Source organism: Benincasa hispida, chromosome 2 (assembly GCF_009727055.1).
Source record: "Benincasa hispida cultivar B227 chromosome 2, ASM972705v1, whole genome shotgun sequence".
In the NCBI taxonomy this organism is placed as follows: domain Eukaryota; kingdom Viridiplantae; phylum Streptophyta; class Magnoliopsida; order Cucurbitales; family Cucurbitaceae; genus Benincasa; species Benincasa hispida.
The window spans coordinates 14,864,729-14,888,274 of NC_052350.1; the positions used below are offsets into that span (position 1 = coordinate 14,864,729).

General features: G+C 26.9%; 2 protein-coding genes across 2 annotated transcripts; one reads left to right on the forward strand and one right to left on the reverse strand.

Moving 5' to 3' along the window:
- Positions 1-2,065: 2,065 nt before the first annotated feature.
- LOC120071981 (putative glucose-6-phosphate 1-epimerase) lies at positions 2,066-5,208 on the forward strand. The gene is made up of 8 exons (XM_039024411.1): positions 2,066-2,257; positions 2,544-2,618; positions 2,687-2,743; positions 2,813-2,967; positions 3,050-3,190; positions 3,283-3,385; positions 4,800-4,899; positions 4,994-5,208. The coding sequence occupies exons 1-8, from the start codon at positions 2,066-2,068 to the stop codon at positions 5,206-5,208; spliced, it is 1,038 nt and encodes a 345-aa protein (XP_038880339.1).
- A 3,284-nt stretch (positions 5,209-8,492) lies between these two features.
- LOC120070611 lies at positions 8,493-11,265 on the reverse strand. The gene is made up of 3 exons (XM_039022426.1): positions 10,726-11,265; positions 9,424-9,698; positions 8,493-9,333 (listed from the first exon to the last, which is right to left on the reverse strand). Exons 2-3 carry the CDS (start codon positions 9,694-9,696, stop codon positions 8,689-8,691), a joined length of 918 nt encoding a protein of 305 aa, XP_038878354.1. The 5' UTR covers positions 9,697-9,698; positions 10,726-11,265; the 3' UTR covers positions 8,493-8,688.
- Positions 11,266-23,546: the final 12,281 nt, after the last annotated feature.

Sequence of the window (23,546 nt, forward strand, 5' to 3'; positions counted from 1 at the left end):
TCAAACAGTTTGAACATGGACATTTGTTCTTCCTTTTTCATCCGAATAATTCTTAGCAGCTTCAAGAAAATTATTGACACCATTTGAATATTGACTAGACCCTCGGTCTTTCAAATTTATCCAACTTCCATCCATAATATTGAAATTTTATCTACAAGTCAAGTCAATAATTAGATAATTAGATATCTAGAAGTCAAATTACATAACAAGTTAATGCCCAATTAGAAATCACAAAACTTGAAAATAAGGACCGAAATAGAATTTAGCAAACATTCTAAAAATTATTTATGCATTCTTACCAACAGTAATAAAACACTGAGTAACCATCACTTCTAGTCATAATATCTAATGCAAAAAAGTAAGAGTTAAATCCCAACATTAATACAAATGAGCAAAGCAACCTCAAATTGGGGCAATCAAGAAACTTATTGCACCATGAATTAAATACGACATAACCCAAAGCTCATATATAAATTTGATGATTACTCCATTCCTATGTTATATAACTTATAACTTATAATATTCATTTTTTTTCATTCAACAATGGAAGCCGGGGGATTTGTATCCTTTGACCTTATAGTTTGTTCAACTTCTACATATATCTATAACACGTTAAAGAAAGTATTTAACAGTGTGTATTTTCATTGTAAGAGTTTAATATTTTCTTTTCTTTTAAAAAATTTATACAAAAAAATATATCTTAAAATTTTTTACAAGCTCAGATAGTCAAACATAAATAAGTACGTCAAATTTGGAGGTAAATTATACTCGTTTACTATTAAGTATAACATAAACCACCACAACTTTTATCTGTCTGAGTTAAAACAAAATATTACCGATAAGCTTTCAAAGAATATTTATTACTACCAATTGATTATTAAGTTTTTTTTCTGAGAAAACAGTACGAAAATTTTGTTTAAATTCAAATCTTTATCTATTGTTTCAATAAAATCATATATTTTGTTTAAGCGGTCTCCGAGTAAATACTTTATTTTTCTTTGATTTCGTTTTCAATAAAATCAAATGTTTTGTTTTACTGCTTAAACAATAAATTTAGGGAAATTAATTCAAAGATAAAATTATTAAAAATATTTATAAAATATAACAAAATTTTAGAACGGATTATTAAGTTGATAGACTTCTATTAGCATCTATCAATCTAAAATTTTGATTTTTTTTTTTATATTTTATAAATATTTTGATTCATTTTTCTATATTTAAAAACAACCCATAAATTTAATTACTATCATTAAAAAAAATCTAAATCAGGTTGAATTAACTAAAAAGATTAATTTATACAAAATCTAACCTCTAATCTGCAATTAATTGAAAGGAGTAACTTTTTACTTTCCGTCTAAATTTATAGGAAATAGCAAAAAAAGAAAATATTAAGATTTCTATCACCATGTATTTGCTCCTATCAATTGAGTTTAAATTATATTATTTTGGATAAATAATTTTCCTTAATTTTCTGTTTTTGAAATTCCCCTGCTACTATTGATTTCTTACGTTTACTATTTGTTATTCAAACTACAAAGCGTGTTAATCCTTTTGCCCATTCGATTTTATCCACTTTCAAGTTGTTAGTAGTTATTTTAACAGGATTGTTTCAAGTTTGTTAGTCGTTATTTTAACAGAGAGCTGTTTCAAGTTTTTAGTAGTTGTTATTAATTATTTTAGTTTTTTTTCTAAACAAAATCATAAAATTTTGAAGATTATACTAATTAAACACAATAAAATCGATAAGATGTTTTTTTTTTTAAAAAAAAAGAATATATGTAATATGTATATAAAAAGAAAATAAAAGTGAGTTAAATGAATAAAAATATGTTGACCAAGGCCCCAAATATAGCGTTGATCCTGTTTGCATGGGATTATAGCTCTTAAACCGGAAAAGCCTGTGAGTGAGAGTGATTCTCGCTTATAAATTGCATTATTTTGGAGAACAATAATGATCATTACTCTGAAGTTCGTTATTGAATTTCGATAAACGAATCGAACGAAATAAAAAGATCATAACAAACTGCTCTGCAAAAATTCACATAATTGATACAACGGATAATAGATGAAGAAGAAGTCCGAGATTGGTGAATCATCATCTTCTTCTTCCTCAAACCCCACCGCCGACGCCACCGCTGCAGCCAACGCCGCAACCGCCGCACTTGCTGCCTCTCCGATAGGCAGCGTCGAATTTACCACTGACAGTAATGGTTTAGAGAAGGTTATTCTTCGTGGTCCTCGTCGCAGTGCCGCTGAGGTATTCATCTTTCTGGTTTGGATTAATTAATCTGCCATTACCATAATTAATTCTCCGAAAGCTTCATTCCATCAAATTCCTTCCTTCCAATGCCGGACTGCCGGACTGATTTTTCTTTTAATTCTTTTTCTTGTATATATATTAATCAAGTAGCCGTATAATTAAAAAGAAAAAAGAAATTAAAATTAAAGAAAAGAAAATGAAATTGATATTTTAATGTTTGTTTATGTGTGAATTGTGTTTATTTTTGTAGTGATTCATTCTGTATGAGTACCGTTTTGGCTAGGTGTTTTTGTACGGAGCTCAGGTGATTTCTTGGAAGAATAAATTGGGAGAGGAATTGCTTTTTGTGAGCACAAAGGTAAATAAATTAATTTAATAAATTCAATTATATATGAACATGTATTTAATATTTAAATTTGGATGCAGGCTGTGTTTTCGCCTCCGAAGCCAATTCGCGGGGGAATTCCAATATGCTTTCCTCAAGTAGGTGTATGAAATTAAAATTAATTAAGTAAGAAAATTGTGGGGTCTTAGGGTTAGGGTTTTGTACAGTTTCTGAACAATGGAATGATCGAGCGGCATGGATTTGTAAGAACAAGATTCTGGAGAATCGATTTGGATCCTCCTCCTCTACCCACCGCCGCTCCTTGCAGCGCTTCTATCGATTTGATTCTCGATGAACAAGATCGCTGGACTTGGCCTCACAAGTAATTAACTAAGCTAATTAATTAATTAAACTTCTTTCTTTCTTTGGATTGATCATATCTGAAACAAAATTTGAATTTTCAGATATGAATTTCGTCATAGAGTTGCATTGGGATACGAAGGGGAATTACGATTGACGTCGCGTATTAGAAACATAAGGCCTGATGGGAAGCCGTTTTCGTTTACATTTGCTTATCATCCGTATTTGTTTGTTTCGGATATAAGGTTTCGTAATTTTTGCTCACAATGTGTTTGTTGAAATGCTTTGGGGGGTTTGGAAGGCTTATATTCACTTCTGTGTTGTGGAATGTGGGCAGTGAAGTGCGTGTGGAGGGAGTGGAGACGCTCAACTATCTTGATCACTTGCGGGAAAAGGAGCGTGTTACTGAACAAGCCGATGCTATTACATTTGAATCCGAGGTAAATTATATACTCACCAACTTATTCTTTTACATGACATTTATTTTTTTTATTTCCTAATGGGTTGTGATGATTTTGAATGAAAGAATTAATCAAACATTTTTATACAATTTTGTTTATTTATTTATTTATAAATTTAGGTTACTCACTCTTTATTTGCTCTAAAGTACTTTTGGATTAGGGTTTATCCCAAATTACGATGAGTTTTTCTGATAACCATAATTGATTTTTTATCTTTAATTTTTTGTTTTTTAAATTAACTCATTTAAAATTAGGGTTTATCCTAAACTTATTCTTCATATAAAACTATTTATAAAATTTAGTGTATGTGGGACTAGATTAGTACGAAATACTACTTATATAGTTATGCTATTTTATTTTGTTTCATATGGGTTTATGTGATTTTCAATGGAAGTTAATCAAACATTTCGAAACAATTTTGTTTTTATAACACTCTATTTGCTCCAAAGTACTTTTGGATAAGGGGTTTATCCCAAATTTACAGTTTGATAATTTGTTTAAGTTAACTTTGATGGTCATTTAATTTAATTAATTAATTTATTTATTTTTTTGAAAATTGAGTCTATAAAAATCCGTTAATTCTATAGATTTCTTGCTTCATTATAAAAACTAAGTCAGGTTTTCAAAATTTAAAAAAAAAAAAAATGTTTTTGAAAATTTATTTTTTTTAAAAAAAAATTTCTAAAAATTCAACTCTCTTGTGAAAACTGTGGTAAAAAATTGAGATAAAATAAATACAATTTTTGAAAACCCAAAATATAAAAAATAAAAGGTTATCAAACAAAGGCTTAGTTTCTTCTTTTCCTCTTTTTTTAGTTTCTAAAAATGAAATTAAGTTATAAATGGTATGAGTTTTCTTATTTTGTTGTCACTTTCTAACCATACTTTCAAAATTCATGTTCTAAACCTAGATAAATTAGCTTTCATTATTTTTTTTTTAAAAAAATGTTATTAAGATTTTTTTTAAAAAGAGAGTGAGAGAAAACATATCATTTTTAAAAACCCAAATGAGACTTCAATTAAAAATTTAAAAATTATGAAAAATGCTTTTAAATCTCCAAAAATAAAATTTCAAATACTTTGAGAATCTTCAAAAAGACTAATCATAAATTCTTTCATAGACATATAATTAGCGCATGTGTGTTTAGTTTGGCCTTAGATTATGATGAGGATATTAAATATATGTCAACTTGGTCAAGATATATATGTGTATACCTCCGAGTTTCTCTTATCTATTTCGTAAAAAGAAAGGGTGTGTAGTTTTTTTTTAAAAAAAATTAGTTCCTAACATTTGGGATGGGCATTAGAATCTTGCTAATCTCTCTAACTTCTTGATCGAGAATATATACACGATATTGCCTTAACCTCATGTGTGTTTGGTTGTTTTGTATAGGTGGACAAGGTGTATGTATTAACCCCAACAAAGATAGCAATTTTGGATCATGAGAGAAAGAAAACTATTGAACTCCGGAAAGATGGGCTTTTAGATGCGAGTAATTGATTTCATTTTAAAATTTGATCAACAAAATTATTTAAGCTAATTAATATTAAAAATGGATATATATAATACATATGGTTTTTTTATAGTTGTGTGGAATCCATGGGAGAAGAAGTCAAAGGCAATAGAAGACTTTGGGAACCAAGATTACAAGCGAATGGTATGTGTAGGAGCAGCTGCTATTGAGAATTACATCACACTCAAACCTGGAGAAGAGTGGAAAGGAAGAATGGAGCTTAATTTTGTTCCTTCTAGCTACTGTAGCGGCCAACTCGATCCCCAAAAAGCCCTTATGGGAGCTTAATTCTTTCACTTTTTTCTTCTTCACCTCATCCCGTGAGTTTTCTTCTACCTTCTTTCTTAATTATTTCACTTCATTTTTATTATAATCATATCTCATTCCATAATCACCATTGTGAAATATCAAAAATTTGTCAAAATTAAGCCTTAAGTTTTAAGAAACAGGTTTTTTATTTCATTATATGATATAGATCTCATTCTTTTTTTACAGGATAGTTTTTTTAGGATTATTAATGTTTTTTTAAATGCTAAATTAAGGCTAGCTTGATATGTGATGATATCTATTTTTCTTAAGATTTTAGTTTGTTTTAAATTTTAGTAATGTAATCATTTTAATTTTGAGATTTGAGTTTTATTTCAATTTTTTATTCTAGCTAGGTTTTAAGATTTCTATTTTTAACCTCTATTTTTTATTTAATACTTTTAATTATTGACATTAATGTTTATTAATTATTTTAAAATAATTATAAAGTAAAAATTTAAATTTTAATACTATTAGTGAAGAAAAATAATGAAACTTAATTCATTAATAGACATTAACAAATATTAATTAATTATAACATTAAATAATACATATTATATTTTTTAAAAAAGAAGATATGTTTTGGGTTGTTTTCAAATAAAGAAAAATGAGTCAATTTATTTACACAAATAACACTATTTTAATATCCATATGTTTATCGGTGCCTCACTATTTGCAGATCCCATATAGCCAGATTGGTTCTCTCTCCTTTTTTTTTCTCCTTGACATTATGGAAGAAATTGAAGGCAAATACTTGTGGGGACAAAGAAGGGGGGAGGTTTTGATAAAGATCTTGAGGATGGAAAATGAAAGCAAATACATAATACATTGAAACAAGTTTTAGGATTTGTCGGTTTGTTTTTAGTGTTTTTAGGAAAGTAATAATAAAAGATGAAAAGAAAAAGTATAATAACAGAGAAGAATTCACAAGTCTTCAGATTTCTCCTCTCTTTCTTTGCCTTCTTTTTTTATATGGCTTAAGGGATTATAATGCATCGAGGGTTTAATTTCATTTTTTTTTTTAAAAAAAATTACTATTAAATTATTTATTTACCATGTCAGCAAAGTCACAATTGACGTTAATGCCACGTCATTCTTTTTATATAATAATAGTAATAAGAAAATATTTTATCTATAAAGTTTTCTGAGTAAATTTAATCTATAATTTTCGTTATCATAATTGACATGGATTATAATAAAATAATAAAAAAATTAAATAGTTTTATTTTTAAAATATCTAAAAGTGGATTATACTTGTTTGTTTTATTTTATTTTTTTATTCTTCAATTACAACATCATGTTACAAATTACATTAAACTAGATAAAGATAAAAACATTTACCAATAAGATCTAAACCCAATCAATTTTAGGCTATATTACAAAAAATACATTTGAATTTTTTCATCTATTTAAAAAATATCTTTCAAATGCTAAAATATTATCCTTGACACATTCTATAAGTGTATCATTATTAGAGTAGAAATTCGTTAAAATATTGAATGAAAATTAAACCTATGTTGTGATATTGGGTCTTAATCTCTGTTCTATAAACTACCGTCAAGTCATTTCATATTTTATCTACTTCAAAAGTAATTTTAAAATCTTTATAAAATGTGAAAAGTAATTATGCAATTTTGAAAGATCAAAGTTATTTTTTATGATTAATTTTTGTAATTTGGTCTAAACTTTAAATGATCAATAATGTAAAAACACAAAATAAAATGATTACCCAAAATATTAATTATTATTATAATGAAAAATAAAAATAAATTTAACACAAAATAATAATAATAATAAGAGAATGATTATAATAAAATAATAATAAAAAATAACATTGTTTTTATTTTCAAATTTTCAAAATATCTGAAACTTGATTGTTTTTCTTCCAAAAAAGAAGAAGGAAAAAAAAAGAGAGTTGTTTTGATATATTTGTTTGTTTTATTTTTAATTTTTCAATTACAACATCCTATTATAAATTACATAAAATAAAATGTATGTTTTCGAAAGTACATAAGCTTTTCTAAAAAGACATCGAAGTTAAAACGTTTTATAGAAACTAAAAAACTTAAAAATACAATGGTCAAAATAGATATACAATTACCAAAATAAGATATAAACCCAATCAATTTTAAGTTACACTACAAAAAATATATTTGAATTTTGTCGTTTACTTAAAAAATATCCATATTGTTCCCAAATGCTAAAATATTATTCTTGAACTTCGTTAAAATATTGAATGAAAATTAAGGCTTAGAACATGTGTGGTGGTATTGGGTCTTAATCTGTGTTGTATAAGTTATCATCACATCATTTCATATCCCAAATTTTATTATATTGGGTCTTAATCTTTGTTGTATAAGTCATCATCACATCATTTTATATTCCAAATTTTATCTACTTCAAAGTAATTTTGAAACCTTTATAAAATGTCGAGAGTAATATTTAACAAAAATTTGATCAAAACTTTAAAAGATTAATAATTTAAAAACATAAAATAAAATGATTGTGGAGTTAATAATAAATGAATTAATTAATAAAAAGTAGTTAAGAGTTAGAAAAATTAAAAAAAGAAAACTTTAGGTGGGCAGGGACAATGACATCCCACAAGACAAAATGGGTTACGTACGGAGCAGCACGCACGTTGAGTAGTGATCGCATTAACTTTAAGCATAATCATATCATCTTTCATCTACTTCTCTTTGTATTGCCATCTCCTCACCCATATCATCAAGTACGTGACCTTCATTTACGATTTTAGATCTAAGATTTAGAAAAGTACTATATATATAAACTCTGATTGACACTTATTATCTAATATGATCTTTTTTTTCTTTTTTAATTCTTTGATTGTCAATTTCATTTCGATCATAACAATCGGAATTGGATTCCACTTGAAACTGTGTTGTACACAAAACTTCATCACTTCACTCTCCTTTCACATTCAAATCCTAACTACCCAGTAGAGCTGCAAACAGAGATAAAAGGGTACAGTACAGAGTTTGAAAACTAACAAATTAAACACTGTATATATTGTATATTATAAAAGAGAAACTTTATACTGCATCAACTCCAATGTTGCTACAATTCTGTTGTTCTCTTTGTCCCAATTGATTAGTATCTGTGAATGTGACCAAAGCAGCTGCCTTGGCTTCCCTTTTCCTCATCATCAGCTTCTTACAGAGTTCTCTGTTTTCAGTTTTCATCTTTTGTTGGGCTTAATCTTATTAGGTTAAAATTAATTGTAGGTAAATAGGTAGTACTGGAGGAGAAAGAAATGGAGAAGTGTACATAAACAACAATTTTATGCTCTTCAAAATGGGCATTATCTATCTCAAACATCAATTTTATTAGAGTGAAGGTGCAAACTAATATTAGAATCTCAATTGGAGAAAATGTGTTAACAATAATATGAACCTGTGTCTGGAAAGTGATCTGATGCACAAAACTTGTTGTCATCAGCTTCTACTTGAGCTTTAAACTTTGGAAAAGCCAATGTGGCCTTTTTGTTTCTTGATCATATGTTGAACTTGAGCTGCTCATGGGAGTTGTTGGATCACTGCATTCTTGATCTCCTCTTTCTGATTTGAATGACAAAGATGAATCAATCTCTCTTTTCTTTTGAGTAAGTGGAGGAAAAGATTTTGATCTCTTCTTGCTTAAACTACCACCAATACTTAAAGTAAGCTCAACATCACTCTCTTCATCTTCACACCCATCTACACTCATCTTGCTACTATCTATTTTCCCGACAATCGTAGTACTCGGCCCGGCTTGGTCCTCGTCGACCGTGCTAACTCCAGTCGACATGTCCTCCTCTGCAGCAGGCCTTTCAAGATCAAACCCTCTTGACATTATTCTAATATTGTCTCCAGAACAGCTCCCACTTCTCTCCCTACTGCTTGGATCATCTGATCTCAAGCTTTGAAGATTGAAAATCAGCCCCCCTCCAATGGTCTGTGCTGTTTGATTTTCTTGGTTTTTGAACTGCAAATGGTTAATTCCTGAATTAATTGCCATTGGACACCATAATGCATTTTGCCTGCTTTCTTTCCTCAGCTCTTCCATTAACATCTTCTGTACACTGTACAGCCTATGGAGTTCTTTTACCTGCAAAACAACATATATTCACTCAATCCAATCTTATATGAAACTGTCCTGATCAACAGGAAGAGAAATTTGGTAAAGGTTGTGTCTTACTTGGTTCTTGAAGGCATTTTCATGGTCCTGCATTGTCTTACGAATGGCGTCGACATCTCCCTTTTGCAGCATCTTGTTAATTGCTTCTTGAAACTTGTCAAGTGAACCAGTCATGGAAGAAGATGAATAGATCAATTTAGGGGGAAGTCTTGTTGTTGAGTCTTGAAAATGTTGTTGCCAAGCATTCAGTCTTTGAATTGTGAATAATGTGTTGCTGCTGCTATGAGCAGAGGTAGCTAGAGGATTGAAAGTGGGTTCAAGTCTTGTTCCCATACCTGAAACCAAAAATGGAGTTTCAAAAATAATGTTGGACAACAAACACACACACTTTGACAAAAAACATTCTTGAAAACCCACAAAGAAAAAATTTTAGACAAAAGTTATCTTTGACAAATTAAACAGAAAAGCCTTTTCCTTTCTCTTTCTACAAGTGGGGTGGTTGTGAATTGTGTACAGCCACTTAGATGTAGATGGAGACAGAGTCTACTTGACCAATTTCTACTGTCTCTAATGCAAATTTTAGGCATGCATCAAGGAGAAATCAGCTCAAACTTTCAATATTTCCAATCTTATGCTTCTGTAAAGATAGATTTAACTTGTAATGGGGCCAATTATACTAACCCAAAAGTCAAATTTATAAAGCCAATCTAAATAAATATAGATGGGAGGGACTCATCTTCAAATACATCAGATACTTTGCTTCATAATATCATCATCAATTTCAGTGGTCCCTTGGAAGATTTATACATATGTATAGACTAGGCTGACTGGTCTAAAAGAAAAGTGATATAATATATATATAAATAATTTGAAGGATCTTATGGTTTCTTGATCTTGGAAAAGCATAATCAAACAGTGAAGAAACAATGCAGAAAGAAAATGGGATCATGTAGATCTTTCAAACTGTCCACTTCCTCCTGTTTCTTCCTAGCCCTTTAAATTGTCCTTTCCCATATAAGATCAAACATTTCAAATCTATTTGATGAATTTCTCAAAAAGGTTAAGAGAAAGAAAACAGAAAACATATTCAGAGAGAGACAGAGAGGAGAGAGAGAGTTTTATTCTATCTTGGAATTAAGCACTTCCATTGGGAAAACTGTTTTGGGTTCAAAGTTTCAAGAGAAATTGTGTATAAAATCACTGATATTGAGCAATCCCAACAATATAGAGAAGTTGAATTACCCAAAAAAGTCTCTCAAAACCCCAAAAAGAATTTAAACAAAACAAAAAAACCATCATCAAAGAGAGAGACTCTGCAACAAAAGTAAGAACAGAAGAAAGAAATGATGAGGATTGATTGACCTGATATAGAAAGAACAGCCAGGATTTTGTTGATAGTAATTTCTTATGAGACTCATTGAACATCTTCTTCTGCCTTCTTCATACCAATGCTTTGTTGATCATCAAAACAAATTCAATTCCCCAATTCCCTTATGAATTATAATGCTTTCCTTTGAAAGGACAAAACCCAGTAGTCTTCTTTGCTTTAGTTTGAGGAAGAAACAATAAAGCAAACACCTTCTGTTCTGACTATAAAATTATAATCCCTGCTGTTAATAATTCAGGTTTGACAGGCTGTTTTGTAGGAGGGAGATGCAATAAGAAAGCTGGTTTGGAATGTGTTCTTTTGTGTATATATAAATATATATTTTTTTTGTTGAGATAAAGAGAGAGAGAGAAAGAATTGAAAAATATGGTATAAATATTGTGTATGTACTTATAAAATTGTATTATTGTACAAGGATGGTCCTGTTTGAATGTTGAGGAAGATCAAAGAAAAAGAAAGAGAGGGGGCCACTCAAAAATTTGGAATAAAAACAAATGACAGTCATAAACAAGAGGCAGTTTGTATGGATGCCTGTGAACAAGATATTCCAGACAGCTCTTGGAAGCTTTCAAGATTTATATATATATATATACACACACACACATATGCATGAATGGTGGAAAGTTTATGCTTCTTCTTTCCCACAAAAACTGCACTCTCTCTCTGTTTTCTTCAAACAAATTTCTATTCTTTTCCCCTTTTTTATGCACACTCAAAAATTCCAATGTGTTGTCCTTGATTCCCCTCTTTCTCTTTCCCCCATTGAGTAAGAGCTATATTTACGTGTAGTATTATCCGTACCTATTTTTATGCATCTCATTCGATCACAAAAGAAAAAAAAATATTAAAAAAGATTTGTCATGTGACAATTTATGATTGGACGCTTAGGTGAACTACATGAAAATGTGTGCAACCAAGATATAGTCAAGTATTGTTAAGACATTAACAATCAAAGATAAATAGAAAAACGTAAACAATAGAGAATTGACACAAAGATTTACGTGATTTGCTAATAATGTGTTAACTAAGTCTACAGCAAAGGGAGAGAGCAATTTATCATTAGAGAGAAAGTATCACATTACAGAGTTAGAGAGAAACCCTGGAGTCAAATTGTAGATAAGGTAAATAACATAAATACGAGTACAATTTAAGTGAGGGAGATCCTATTTGGTCATTTGAAACGTTAAATGACAAGTATTTTTGTTTAATTATATATTAAGATATATCAAAACTTTCATGATTTGGATTGAATCACTGTACACAAAAGACTTTGACCTCACACATTCCTTTAGCTGTAAATTCCAACCATTTTGATTCAATCCTTGCTTCTTTTACATCTCCAAGTTATTAAACACTTTAATTTCTCTTTCACTCTACTGTTTAAATTGTACCATATTCTTCTCTTTTGAAAAATATCTAGACAATTTGAGGTGGGTGAAGAGAGAGAGAGAAAAAAACAATAAACTTTTGAACATTTCTCTCTGTTTAGTAATAATATAGGGGCCTTTCTAAATATAAAAAAAAAAGCTATAATTTTTATTTTTTCTTTTTGGAAATTCTCACATGTCCTTGTGAAGAGTTCAAGTTGAGAGTTATGATTACACTTTTGAGGGGTTCTCACTACAAAAGAGAGTGTTTATATGTTATGAATGTGGAGAAAATGATTATGATTTATAAATGTGGTACCAATAAATGTAAGCAAAAATGGGTGTCAAAACTAAGCAAATTCATAGGCAGAGATTATTTGGGATTGGAAAAAGGGAAACTTCCTCTCACATCACTTTCCTTCAAAAGCTACTTATAAAATATCCCTAAACCTATGAATCCATCTTCCCAAATCACACCCACATGCCTCACTCTCTCTTTATTCATTTATTTTTTTTAAAAAAAAATTATATAATATATGCATTTGTGGTTTTTTTTTTTTCCTTTCATTTTTATATGTTGGCGTGCTTGATTTTGTCCTTTGTTTGTTTTGTACCATTCATTCACTATATTACGATAATCTAATAGCTTTTTTTTTTCGTTATCTTCCTACAAGGGTTGAGTTAACAAAGTTAAGCATGATACTTTTCGTTTTAAGCGGGAAGATGTATCAAGTAGTTGCATTTATTATATTTTTAAATGAATTTTGTATAAAGAAATTGGTTTATATTGGAAAATTTTATTAAAATTATTCGTTTTTAATATATGACAAATATATAAAGTGCTCAAAATAATGTTTGGTTTTTGTTGTTATTTTTATTATTTTGGGTTGATAACTCAAAAGAGAAATAATCTTGATTTTTTTTTATTATTATTATTTTTTTTTTTGTGTGTGAGTGCATTTTTCTTGGAAGAGGACCCACTTAAGAATATTTATGGTTGAATTCCTAAAGTTTTGATGGTATCATACAAAATACATAAAACCATATATATATATATATATATAGTTGCTTTGAAAGCTCTGATGAGGTAGTGGGAATTTTTAATGGAAAATTACCAATAGTTTGATAGATTCTATTTCTTAAAAGGAAAGAAGGGAAGAAGATGACAATGTTAATAAAGAAGGGGGGAAAATAAAAGAAAGAGGAAAAAAAAAATTGATGGGATTGGAGAAATATCTATAAAAAGTTTATTCTTTAAATACAAATTGGATAGTCCCTTTCAAGAAGTGTTACAAATATTCTCCCTTTGTTGGTTTAATTAAGTTGTTATTAAGTATCTTTTTCGTCTTATTATCCAATTTTCTTTTTAATTATATATTATTATTTGGAGAACTCAAAAGTACTTTTGATTCCAAAATCCAGTTGTTCCTCTCTAGCCGTCCTATGTCTAAGTTGATAAGCCATGTAATGTTCATCGTTGGTTCTTGACCATGCTAGGTCTTTGGCTAAATCGTGTGAGGTTTCGTTCATTCACACACATCGTCGTTATAATGTCTTACCATATTTCCTTACTCAAAAAACCGTCATAAAGAGCCGTATGGATCTTCTCCATATTCCTTATTCTTAGTGGTTTGTTAAGATGATGTCGAATGACCGTGATTTTGTAATTTTGTTTTTATAGTATTCTTATCCTATTTTTTTAAAAAAAAAATCAATGATCTGCAATAAAAAGTCATATGGCAATTTTAGTCCTTATCCTTTCAATTAATTATCCAATTTTAAATCCTCATACTTCCAGTAGATCTTAAATTTTGTCTCTCAAAATTAAATTCAACCAAAATTGATTAAATAATAATAATAATTTTCATGTAAGAAAATAAAATATGTGAATATGTTTTCAAATTTTATTATAAAAATACTATAGATACCATTTTTTTTTATAAAATTAACAATAAACTAGCATTTAAGACTAAATTTAAGATTTATTGAACGTACATGGACTAAAATTGGACAATAGAAAATATACAGACTAAAATTGAACAAACTTTAGAAAAAATATATTTTGTTTTTTTTTTTTTTTAACTAAACATGAATTCAAACTTCTATAGCTACCATTCAACATCTCTTATTCTTGAAATTTGGATATGCTAAGGATTGATAATTAAAGAAAAACGTATGATATACATGTATTAATTATTATTTATTAAAAAAATATGTATTAATAATATTATAATTGATTAAGGTCTTATCTAAAATCATAAGTTTTTTAATGTCCTTGTGACATGGCATGGTGGTTGGCTATGCATGGGTTGTCCATGTGAGCTATGCACATGCCATATTTTCCCATTGACCCTTAGAGAGAGAGAGAGAGAGTTTAGATTCACAAATTAGAATAAACAATATATTAATGTATTTTAATGACAATTATATTAGTTTAGAGAATTATTAAGGAAGTGGCTGCTTTTGCACAATTAATGATAATTACATCATAATATTGACGTTATGCATTTGTAACACACAACACATTCAATTTTTAACGTTATTTTTATATAAATTTGCATGTTTATCTCCAATTTTATAATTGTCTAGTTTGAAAATTGTGTCAAGTACTTGTGTGTGTGTTTTTTAGCTACCAAAAGTGTCCATTGATGATGTAAGTCGTCAATTTGGTTAAAAGAAATATATTTTATTCATAATTAATTTTCTAAGACATAAACGTCTTGTGTCATTGGTGAAATTTTTAATTTTCTAAAACATAAACGTCTTGTATCATTGATGAAATTTTTATCGTTTATATTTGTGGTTTTATCCAACTTCTTTCTTAATATTTTTATTTTTTAATAAAAAATATTTGAATGCATCGCCACTACACTTATACTTGTGTATTCCACTCAAGTGTCTAATCACATGATTGCTACAAAAAAATAGTCTTTAACAACGAAATTGTAACAACAAAAAACTTTAGTCACAAATTTTGTGACGAAACAGAAATTTGTTGCAATTATTCTTACATCAAAAGTTCTATATATCACAAATTATGGATTTTTACGACGAAAGTTAGAATTGTCGCAATATATATTCACGGACGAGGCTCTAGCAGCATTTTATGTGAGGTTTTTTCATCGTTGAAGGTTTTTTTTTGTAACAACTTTGTGGCTTTAGGGATGTTTTATTTTTGTCACGAAAAATAGTATTTCTTGTGGTGTTGCCAAGTGGCAAACTTTTTCTCTTTTTTTCCTCTTGTTTTTCTCTTTGTAATTGAAGGAAAATGTATATGGATATGGATACAATCTCGATTACATCCATATATTTAATGTAGCATTTTGTTGACATTATTTTAGGACTCGTTTGATAACGTTCTCATTTTCTATTTTTTGTTTTCCTTTCTTTTTTTTTTTTTTTGTTTTTTATTTCTTATTTCCTTTTTTTTAGAACAATAAATAAGAATATGTTTCAAACTATTTCTATTTTTTGTTTCTGGAAAAAAAGAAACAAGAATAAAACAAAAGAAACAACAACATAAACTTATTGATAACTATTTCTTATTTTTCGTCTATTATATTTTTTTCTTACATTTTTTTTCCATATTTTATAGTTTAAATATAGAGAAATTCTTATCCATAGAAAAATCCAAAAAACATTTACACTTTATAGCAAAAATTTTAAAAGTACTTTGTATTTTTTGAACTTTTTTTGCTATAAAGTGTAAATATTTTTAAATAATTTTTTATTTTTAAAAAGGTCCCTTAAATATAATCTAATTATATAAAACAAAAAAATATATAGCATGCATTAAAAATAAAAAATAATTATTAAATATTTGAATTATGAATACACATAAGTCAATTGTTTCTATCATTCATATATTGTTAAAATTTGATTTAGTATTATTTCTCACTCAAGTCATTTGGTTCAAATTTTAAATGATTTAGACTCAAATCTAACTCAATTATATTATTATGTAAATATCGTAGTTGTAAAAATATTAAAATGAACCTAAATGAATATCTTAGTAAACAAAAATTTATGTTAATGTAAAATTATAACTGGTTTCGTATATAAGAAAAATAAATAAATAAATAAATATATATATATTGAAAAAAATATATAAAAATGCATTTTACAAATTTAAAATTTAAAATTCAATAAATATTTATATATACATATTGAAAAGCAATATTTTGGTTAATTTCCTATATTTGACAACAACTCTATTGAAAATTTGAAATTTAAAAATCAAAATGATATATAAATTTAAATATTTGAAAATTCAAAAATTCAAAATTAAATTTACTATATTTGTAAATAATTTGATCAAATTTCCTATATTTGACAACAACCCTATTGAAAATATGAAATTTGAAATATCAAAATGATATATAAATCTAAATATTTGAAATTCAAAATTCAAAATTAAATATTAAATTATTTTGGTTCAAATTTCCTATATTTGAAAACAATCCTATTGAAAATTGAAAATTTGAAAAACAAAATAATATATACCTCTAAATATTTGAAAATTCAAAATCCAAAATTAAATTTACTATATTTTGTATAAATTCAAAATATATAATCGGATTTCATTTTGAATTGAATTCAAAGATTTGTTGCATGTGCAACTCCAAACTCAACAAAGAGGTTCTCAGAGGAAAAAAAAAAATATAGTTTGGTTGGAGAAATGAATCTTTCAGCTATACAACATTGATATATTAAAGTGAAATATGAAGTGGGACCTTGGAGAATCTTAATAGAAATTTCACAAAGGTGGTTTCTATCAATCAATTCATTGCATATTGAATTGTCCATTGGTATAAATTTCAATTAAAATCGGTTGGTACATCCAATATATTGTTTTGGAATACACCTAATTAATTTTTATACACATATATAAAATACTTTTAATTGATGTGAAACCTAACTTAGCCTTATCCCTTTTAATTTATGCCAAATTTGAAAATAATTCCAATTTCGTGCCATACAATATATAATTTTGATTTTAGTCTTTTGAAAGTTTCAATTTATCATTCAATTAGTTTATATTTAAATATATTTCGTTAATTAATGGAATAAAACATACCTAAGTATAAAATAACAATCAATAATTAGTAAACATTGATATTTATTGATTATACTTAAAAAAGGTTAATCGATTAACATAATTATCAATTATTGATGTCTCTTATTCTCTAATTATTTCTGCAATTATCTTGAAAGTTATAATTTCTATATAATGTTTTTTTTATTATACTTTTGCTAGATTTGGAACAAGTAAAATATATATATAAAAATAAGTGAATTAAATTTTAGCTAGGTGGCAATATATGGATGGAAGTTAAAGTGGGACAATTAAGGGAACTAATTTGGAGGTGCCACTTGTTGAAATGGGGATGGAGAAAACAAAAATGTATTAAAAAATAAAATCCACCTCTTTTTATTATTATTATTATTATTATTTTATACTTTTGTTCCACTTCAAGTCCTATCCTTTAGTTATGTCACATTTCATATCCCACCTAGCTACCACTCTATTTACAAAAATAATAAAAATAAAGGAAACCCTAAATAAAGAAACAATTACCATTTTTATACCTATCGATCAATTTCTAAATTGTACCCTTTTAGTATAATAATAATTATTCAATGATGTCAAAAGATATTTATTTAATCAAACAATCAATATGTTTTTCTAGATCGAAACCCATACCATAAGAGGCAATAATATTAATAAATAGATTTTTGAAAAATCAATTCCGATGTATATTCTTGGTAATATGAGTGAGATTTGAATACAAAAAGAAAAAGATAAATTGGAACCGAAAAAAGTAAAAAAGAAAGGGAGAAATAGAAGAGACATACATTTCATGTGACTAAGTATATCAAAACAGTCCCTGATCTTCTAAGAAATTCTCTATTTGGTCTTTAATCTTTGAAAATTCTCAATTTCACCTTTGATATATTGAAAATTCTCAACTAAAACCATATTTTTCTTTAAATACATCTTACAAAAAACTTTATTACTGTTTTTCTAACATACTTAGACATGAACAAACTACATAAAAAAAATAGGTATTGTTCATAGACGGAAAAATTGAATTTTAGTTAAGAAAAAACTAAATCTCACACGTCAAATGTCTATGTAATCAAATATATTAATGAACTCTTTTGCGAATGTTTTTTTTTTTAAGAAAAAACCTAAATGAGGTATTTAATTAAAAGATGAAGGGTAACATTGGGAATTTGAAAGGGTTGATAAATAAATAAATAATGAAAAGATTAGGGACTATAGTGTAAATTATAGTATTTGAAGGGGAGAGAGAGAGAGGGACAAGGGAGGGCATAGAGATGAGAGAATGTGTTTGAGATTGAATGAGAAAATCTTAGGAAAGAAAGACAAAAAGTGGTGGGGAAAAGGAAATGAGAGAAAAAGAAGACAAAAAACAATGAGCAAATAAATAAATATTTTTATTTCCCGAAAGAAAAAAGAAAAAAAAGAAAAAAGACAGCAAGCATTATAAGTGGTGTGGTGGGCAGTGGATTGGATTAGAAACAAGCACGCTTTGTAGGCTAAGCAAGGCGCATCCCTTAACCTTTGTGGGTCCCACCCCCCTTCTCTTTCTCTCTCTAAACCCCTTCTCTCTCTCCAATTATCATCTTTCTTTTTTTTTTTTTCTTTCAACCTTATCATCCTTATCGCCCTAAGATTCCCTTTACCTAATTTTTCAATAAAAATTTTATTTTTGGTTTAATTACTGACGGATAATACTTAAATGCATCTATTTTTATCTTATCATTCATATTAAAAGAATTAGAATATTTATAAAAGAAGTAAAATAAATTTATGATGTAACAAATTATAATTTTATAATTTGATGAGATGTATAAAGATAAATGATGCTCCAAATGTACCTAAATATTTGAAATTCCAAATCCTTTAACATTTAAAGAATTAATAGAATAAATTAATTCAAACATATTCCTAAAGTTTAGGGATGTATTACATATTTTTTAAAATTTAGAGTACAAACATGAAAGTTTAAAAACATAAAAAAAAAAAAAAAAAAAAATTCTCCCCCTCTTTCTCTCTTAAAATTCCACAACTATGTAGAATTTGTTTTTTTTTTTTTTTCTCTCTCTCTCTTTGAATGGAGGAAAAAGGCTATTTTTAGGAGGAAAAAAAAAAAGGGAAAGAGAGAAGGTTTGAATTGCAGATGAGAGAGCAAGTAGAACAAGTAGGACAGAAAATGTTTGATAGATTATAATGGGTTAGGAATAACTTTTTATATTAAAAAAATTTGTTTTCTAGTGTAGAAGTACTCCTACTTTTACACCACTCAAATTTTTTTTTATTGATTAAAAAATATGTGTTATCTAACTTTAAAATTTTTTAGATGTGAGATGGAATTGCAGCTATTCATTTCACCTATGTTCACACTTAAATATAAATTACAATTTCCTTTTTATAACTTTTGATTTTTCTCAAAAAGAAAACAACAATCAGCTATAAAGTAAAAGTTGTTGAGAAAATGTTATTTCAAACTTAATTGAACAAGTAAATTTGTTTATAGCTTTAATTAAACTAGAAGGATCGATAATAATCAATATTTAGAATCAAAAGATTCATTATAATCGATATTGAATTTAATAAACGAACTCAACTTTGTTGACCTCTATACAATCTCAATTTAATATTGTCAATTTACAACTAAGAAAAAATAAAAAGAATTAACGTGAGATATAAAGTTTTGTATATTTATTATTTTTCTCCAAAGAAGATTTAAATCACTAATCTAATTTAATACGTTACCTCATTTAAAGATGAAATCATATAGCTTTTATGGACATTAATAATAATAAAAAAAAATCTAGTTTAATAAAGTTTAGCATGAGATGAAAGAGAGACCATATTTTTTAAGGAAAAAAAAAAGGAGTTATTAAAGAATAACAAAGCTCTTCTAAAAGATTATCTTTTATAAACATTTGGATTTAAAAAAAGGGGAAAAAAAGTAATGTTGGAATGCATAAGTCATATGCCTCAAAAAGTTCTATTTGTTCCTTTTCTTTTCTTTTTTTCTTTTGTTTTTTGTTTTTTGTTTTTTTTTTTCCTTTTCATTCATGTATTAGGAAACCAATGGTAGGCAAACTAAGTGCTACCTTTTCCTAGGGATTAAGTAAAGATCAAATGAAATTGCTATAATTATAATGCTTTTTTTTTAGGTTTAAGATTTGACCCAAAATCTCTAGCCATATATACTTTGAGTTAGATTCACCATCTTATAAAGGTTAAATTAGGTAAATACATCCCTTACTTTATTTATGTTTCTAGACTTTAAAAAGTTTTAGACGTATTATCTTTGACCTTTGAAATTTATTTCAAAAAATATTTTTGAGGTCTATTTTCTCTCGTTAAAATAAGATGAAAATTGGCACGATGACTAATGAATAAAAATTCGAAGACATTTATGAGATCCAACATCATTCGCATAACAATTTATATATACAAATTCATTATATAAATCATATTAACAATGTGGTTTTTAGAATAAGATAAATAATAACAATCTAAATCTTTTATATAATTGTAAAATAATACCACATACACTTTCTAATTTTTACACCTTAATTATTAGTAAATTTTCTTCTTTTATATTTTTTTATGAAAAACACACTTTTTGGAACACAAGGTATTTTTATAATATTTTTAAAATAAATTTCAAAATCCAAGAACAAAAAATTGAAAATTTTAAAATTTTAGAACATAATTAAAAGCCACTAAATTTATTTGAAAAAGTACCGTTTTATGATATAAAACAAAGAGTATATATATTTTCGTCTATGTGTTATTATATTCTAGTTGTCTCAATCACTTTCAAATTTTAATTTATTATTAAATAGAATAGTCATAAATCATTAATGAATAGTATTAAATTTATGTGACATGTGAACTTAAGTGATCATCTTAATAAATATTTTTTAAAGCAATTTAAGTTAACTTTGATTAAGGTATATAGTTTCGAATAAGAGGTCAAAACTCACATTAAAAATTAAAACACATAAAGTTGAAATCGTTGTCATATATATTAATTTATTTGTCGAATTCAAATAAGTATTTTTCAATCTTATTCATATTGTGGAATAAGAAAAAATCTTATTCATATAATTCAAAGCTAATCTTAAAATAGAAGCTTCTTTTCGATATATTTATGTCCATTATTCATTAAAGCAATGAAGACATATCAAATAATGATTTGTATAGAATGGAACCATGTCTAATAAATATTTTTTTCAAAAGTTTAGGAAAAGGAAGAGAGGGGACCATACAAAACATGTCATGTGATTTTTTTTTTTTTTGGTCAATTAACATTTTTTGGCATTGAATGGAGAAGTTTATTAGATAATTTACAATATTCTTTGAAATACAAGTCATTGAATTGACTAGTTATGAATTGGAGAGAACAAATCAAACTTTTTAGTTTAAACTCAAATCCAAAGTATAATTTTTCATTATATTGGAAGAGAAATATATCTATTGTCTTTACAATCCATAACATATAGAATGAGATATCAATAAATAAAATAACCACAAAAATTTTGGCCACGTTTGGTAACCATTTTGTTTTTGAAAATTAAGTCTATGGACACTAAATCTACCTCCAAATTTCTTCTTTTGTTATTTACTTTTCACTAATTGTTTAAAAAACAAATCAAATCTTGAGAACTAAAAAAAGTAACTTTCAAAAAATTATTTTTATTTTTTAGAATTTGGCTAAGAATTCAAGTATTGTATTTGAGAAAGATACAAATCATTGTAAAAAATGTGGATGAAATAGACTTCATTTTAAAAATAAAAACAAAAAACCAAATGGTTACCGAACGGGGTCTTAATTATTTATTTATTCAGTACAACAACTGCGAGAATGTGGATAAATCTTCAATCTTTAGAGAAGAAAATCATGTCAATTACCATTGAACTAAACTCATTTTGGTATAAACTTGAAGTTTAGAACACATTAGTCTATCGTAATTAAATAAATGGTATAATTATTAATTAAATTAATAGAATATATAATAAATCCAATAAAACTTTAATATTTAGATAAATTATTTAATGTGGTTGTCACTCTCTTAATTGTTAGATGTAAAATGAATATTTTAAAATTTTGTTTGGACTGAAAACATAAAATAAAATAAAATAGTATCCCCTTCCATGTTAAATGAATTTTCAAACTAGGCTAGCCAATGAATAATTGGCAATTTATATTTTCTTTCTAGAGTTGCAATTTGTTTAGAATGCTTCACAATATGAGATCTTAGAGGCATGGAAGTGACACGTGTCAACCACCCCATCCAAGGAAGTGGGAGAGAGGCAAATGATTCTTTTCTTATCAAAGGTTTGTGTTTATCCATTAATTCAATGAGATCTAATTGTCCACTTTGTGACATGACTTGTTTTGTTTGGGTCATGTGGTTGCTGATTCATTCTGGACCCTTCACTTCACTGTTAGGTGGTGATTAAACAACCATGAATTTGAAAGGAAAAAAAAAAAACCAATGTTTGGTTGAATAACAAATTTGATTCCTATGATTTGAAAAAAAAATAAAATAAAATTTAAGGACCATTTGGCTAATAAAAGTTATAAAATTTAGAATTAATATGTCGGAGCTAGTAAATTTCTGTTTAAAATGGAGTTACTTGATAAATATGGAAAACAAATTAAATGGAAAGAGATAAAGTTACTTGATAAAATAGAGATAAGAAGTTGAAGAAATTTTTCAATGAATATGAAAAGTAGAAAAATATGGGAAAATGAAGTTACTCGTTAAGTATCCAAACTATAATAGTGTTTACCATTGAAGTTTAATTGTTTACACCAAGTTAAGAAGTTAGTAGGCCAATCGACCCGTCTTAAGATATGTTTGAGAGTGATTCTAAAATGATTAAAATCATTATGAAATATGTTTTTAATCCTTAAAAACTAGTTTTTATGATATGAAAATTGCATTTAAAAGTGTGAAATTTAATATTAAATTATTTTTTAGTAATTAAAAGCGTATTTTGGAGTAATTTTAAAAATGAAAAAAAAAAAAAAGTGATTTTGACGATATAAAAATCACTCCTAAACATGTTGTTAGTCTCTATAATTTACAATTAAAATTTACGTCTCTATAGTTTGATAAAATTCTCATAAATAATTTCTACAATAAGGACTATCCATGAGAAATTTATTAAACCATAAAAATCAATTTCAAGGTCTTATCAAGCCATAGAGATTAAATTCTAATTTTTAAAATTATATAGTCTAAATTTTAATTTTCTCCAAATCATAGGGACAAAATTTACAATTTAACCAAAATGTTTTTTTTATTCTTGAATCTTTTTTGTTTTATTTTGGTTACTAAACTTTTAAATGCCTATTTTAATCTTTAAATTT

What these genes read in the sequence shown, in the direction of transcription:
- LOC120071981 (XM_039024411.1), top strand. Translation starts at nt 2,066, where the DNA reads ATGAAGAAGAAGTCCGAGATTGGTGAATCATCATCTTCTTCTTCCTCA. An exon ending in TTGTTTGTTTCGGATATAAG is followed by an intron (nt 3,191 to 3,282) that starts GTTTCGTAATTT and finishes GAATGTGGGCAG; the next exon opens with TGAAGTGCGTGTGGAGGGAG. An exon ending in CTATTACATTTGAATCCGAG is followed by an intron (nt 3,386 to 4,799) that starts GTAAATTATATA and finishes TGTTTTGTATAG; the next exon opens with GTGGACAAGGTGTATGTATT.
- LOC120070611 (XM_039022426.1), bottom strand. Translation starts at nt 9,696, where the DNA reads ATGGGAACAAGACTTGAACCCACTTTCAATCCTCTAGCTACCTCTGCT. An exon ending in AAAATGCCTTCAAGAACCAA is followed by an intron (nt 9,334 to 9,423) that starts GTAAGACACAAC and finishes GTTGTTTTGCAG; the next exon opens with GTAAAAGAACTCCATAGGCT.